Genomic DNA, 3,761 nt, shown 5'->3' on the forward strand with positions numbered 1-3,761 from the left:
TTAGGATGTTTTGGTTTTGTATATATAGATAGAAAGATAGATAGACACACACACACATGATATTAACAGCAAATTATTAACTGACATCATGTTAAGAAACTGAAGTATAGAAATACGAAAGGATAAAACTTTAAAAAAATTCAATGAAGGCAACTTGTGTGAAATGGTTAAAACCGAAAGTAAGAACAAAGCTTAAAACACATAACACAGACTTTATTCAGCTGGTGGTCAAATAGTTTCTACTGTGCATTTTAAGTGTTGCTCTTACTTGTAATTTTAAATAATTTAAAATTGCAAAACTTGACAAATCAAAAGTGAAAGAGAAAAAGTATCGCTACTTAATAACATGAAACTTACAGAACTTTGTTTCTTTCTTTTTCCAATACCTTCTATTTTAAAAATTATCGCTACTTAATAACATGAAACAAAATAGGAGGTATTGGAAAAAGAAAGAAACAAAGTTCTGTAAGTAGTAGCCAGTCTTAGTTTCCAGTTTAGTTTTCAAAATTTCTCTGTGTAACTCATTTGTATAGCCCCCACCATTTACTAATAAATTTGTTTCTTACACTCTTTCATGTTATTTCTCTTCTTTTTGTACACTGGGAGGCAGTCATTCATGCTATAATCCCATGAAAAGCCATCCTAAACACTTGCATCCAACTTATCCTTATAGAAGGGACTTCCTTCCGAGAGCTCTTGGAATTCTTTGACAGCCATTCAACTCTTATAGCTGCCATGTGATCATATTTCATTTCATGGTTGGAGCCCGTACATAGTCACTCCAGTGTTACTCCTACCTTATGATCATGTTACACTTCATAGTTGGAGTACTTACATAGTTACCCCAGTCTTAAACCTACCATATTATCATCTTCCACTTATAATTGGAGTTCTTCGGACAACATTTTTGGTCCATTTGCCTTTTAAGAATGGCTCTTGTATGTAATTTTCCATGTCTGATTGAAGTATGTAACTACATTGCTAGACCAAGAATGTTTTGTTAATAAATCATGATTCAAGCTTCAGAAATCTCATATTCAGCATGCATTTTGTGTCTGATAATTATATGAGCTAAGTATTTCGATAAATAAACTTTTTGTTAAATTGAAGTAGTGATTTTCATCTGTCCAATTTCCATTTTTTTTGTGTTTTTTTTTTTTATAAACAGATGGTGAGAGGGGTAGTAGCAACAAAACTAAAAGCTCAAAGTCTAAATCCAGAAAGTCTCTTCCTCTTCTTAAAATTAAAATAGGAGGTATTGGAAAAAGAAAGAAACAAAGTTCAGTAAGTTTCATGTTATTAAGTAGTGATACTTTTTCTTTACAAGAAGAAAGTTCTTTTGGATAGTTTTTTTTTTACCATTACATGTTTAGGAGATATTGCTGGATTGTGTGACAGTTGTCATTGACTTGCACTTGTCAGATCCAAACATCAGTCTGCTTGTGAATGATGTTACCCAAATGGAACTGGAACCCATAACAAGACATAATAGTAAGGCATTCATAGAAAGCTGTGAAGAATAAAAAAAGCTTTGTGGGAATATTGAACATCTGGTGCCCGAGCTCATTTTTCTCAGTACTAGTTAAAAAAAAACAAAAAAACTTGATGCAGTACAATATGTTCTTTTATTGATTTTCTTTAGACCTGAACTTCACAAGCTGACTGTTATATGACCAAGATAAGCTTTTGGATCATAGTATAAGTGTTATGACATTCAGATTTGATATAACCCTTTGAATCCGAATAATTAAAACATGCATTATTGTGACACATTTAAATTTGATATAAACTTGGAAACCTCTGAAGAATGAAAGTAGAAGCATTGTTGTGACACATTTAAAACTGATATAAAGTTTGGAATCTCTGATAATGCAAGGACAAGCAGTACTGTGACACATTTAAAACTGATATAAGCTTTGAATCTCTTAAGAATGAAAGCATAAGTGATATTTTTTTTTCAATGACTTTTCATTTTGTCTTTGACTTGTTTAATTGATTTTGAATTGTGTCTACCAATCCACATTTCTGACACACACTCACACTCAGGTTACATCATACACTTCTATGCATTTGTGTCTATCATTAAGAGTGACAGAAATAGAATATTGATAATAAGAAATCACATAGGGTCAAAAATTATATATCTCACAAGAGATGACTGGTTTATTTTATATCTAGTCTATTTTATTACTCCTACATCTTACATTATTTTTTATAATGTTTATTATTTTCATTATTAACATTTTTATAGGCCTTTTTATTTTATTCAAATTATCAACATATTTTTTATCATTGAATGTATTATTTCTTGTTTCATTTATTTAATATATGCTTACCCTTTGGTTTTGTTTTACATACTTTCAGGAAATAGTTTTTAAAAATGAGTTTCTTTTATCCATGAAAATTATACCAAGTAAGGTACAACAGTAGATTATATTAGCAATGTTTATAATTTCATCTTTCTATTAGTAAGGTACAGCAGTAGATTATATTAGCAATGAAATATACATGTGCATACTTAGCAAGTCAGTTTTCTTGGTCATGAGAATGTTTTAATTTATACCAGAAAGCTAGTTTTATTTTAATTTTTTACACTTACAAAGGGCATAATTCCATATTTGTCAGTTAATATTCATTGGACATAAAAAGGAAGTAGATCGTGTTTAACACCAAATTTAGGTAGTAAATTAAATGAAATATAGCAGATTAGACAATTAATAATTTTTTAATACTTCATACGTAATCATTAACTTTGGCTTTGCGGTATGAAAATAGAATAATTAATAGCATACCAGCTGCACTTTGTTCTAGATTATATGATATTTTTTTTCCTCCAAACTGTTAAGGTAAACAAGGTTTTAATGGTAGAGTTGGTGTTGACTGAAATTATTTCTAAACAAGTAATAAAGAAAAATTAAGTTACACAGTTTATTATGCTGTGTCTTTGTCAGAATCCTAACAACTTTAATGGAATTATTTCTAAGTGGTTCAATTAATTAGTATAATCGTTACATGTTTCTATTTGGACAGACATAACTAATCCAAAAGCTGCATGTCATGGTCATGTGGATCTTGTTATATAGAATACTTACATGAAATCAGATGATAGTTTCAAAGTTTAACATTACTTTTGTGATTGTTGTTCTTGCTTTTAATGTTCGTTATGTTTGGCAAAATGTTTAACTTGGTATGTCTATTTGAATGAATATCTAGGTTATCATTTGTCTAACAGTTAAAATAGTTTGAATTTTTAAATTTCTAAAAAAATTCATTTTATGGTATCAGCGCAAACTATTTTTGGTTTGCATGATGCAGTATTAAATAATACATTAAATCGATTGCTAAAAATTCACAGCCGCAGAAAACGTCGGCAGACATTTGTGCCGAACATGGTCTGCAGGATGTGATATTGGAATACACTGAAGCAGACTACCAAAATCTGACTAGCTATAAACTCTTCTCCCAACACATCCGACCACTCATTGCCAAAGCCAACCCAAAGATTGCCATGTCCAAAATGGTGACTATCATATCAGCTAAGTGGAGAGAATTTCTTCAAAACAGCCAGGAGAAAGAAGAAGATTTTCAAGCTAACCAGGAAGAAAAGGAGAAACCTTCCACGCCTACTCCTCGATTCAAAGGTTCCAAAGATGGTAAGCTGACAGGGAATAGTAAGACAATTATAAACATTGCTAATATAATCTACTGTGTACCTTACTAATAGTAAGACAATTATAAACATTGCTAATATAATCTACTGC

The 3,761-nt window shown here is 30.5% G+C and overlaps 1 protein-coding gene across 1 annotated transcript in view; it reads left to right on the top strand.

Moving 5' to 3' along the window:
- The window catches only part of LOC106464306 (chromodomain-helicase-DNA-binding protein Mi-2 homolog), a 41,147-nt gene extending 37,409 nt beyond the window's left edge, over positions 1-3,738 (top strand). Inside the window, exon 4 of the mRNA XM_013924436.2 lies at positions 3,356-3,738. Within this exon, the coding sequence (XP_013779890.1) occupies positions 3,356-3,721 (366 nt within the window). The 3' untranslated portion in view covers positions 3,722-3,738. The remainder of the gene's footprint in view (positions 1-3,355) is intronic.
- Positions 3,739-3,761: the final 23 nt, after the last annotated feature.

The sequence above is a fragment of the Limulus polyphemus genome, unplaced genomic scaffold, assembly GCF_000517525.1.
Source record: "Limulus polyphemus unplaced genomic scaffold, Limulus_polyphemus-2.1.2 Scaffold1615, whole genome shotgun sequence".
In the NCBI taxonomy this organism is placed as follows: domain Eukaryota; kingdom Metazoa; phylum Arthropoda; class Merostomata; order Xiphosura; family Limulidae; genus Limulus; species Limulus polyphemus.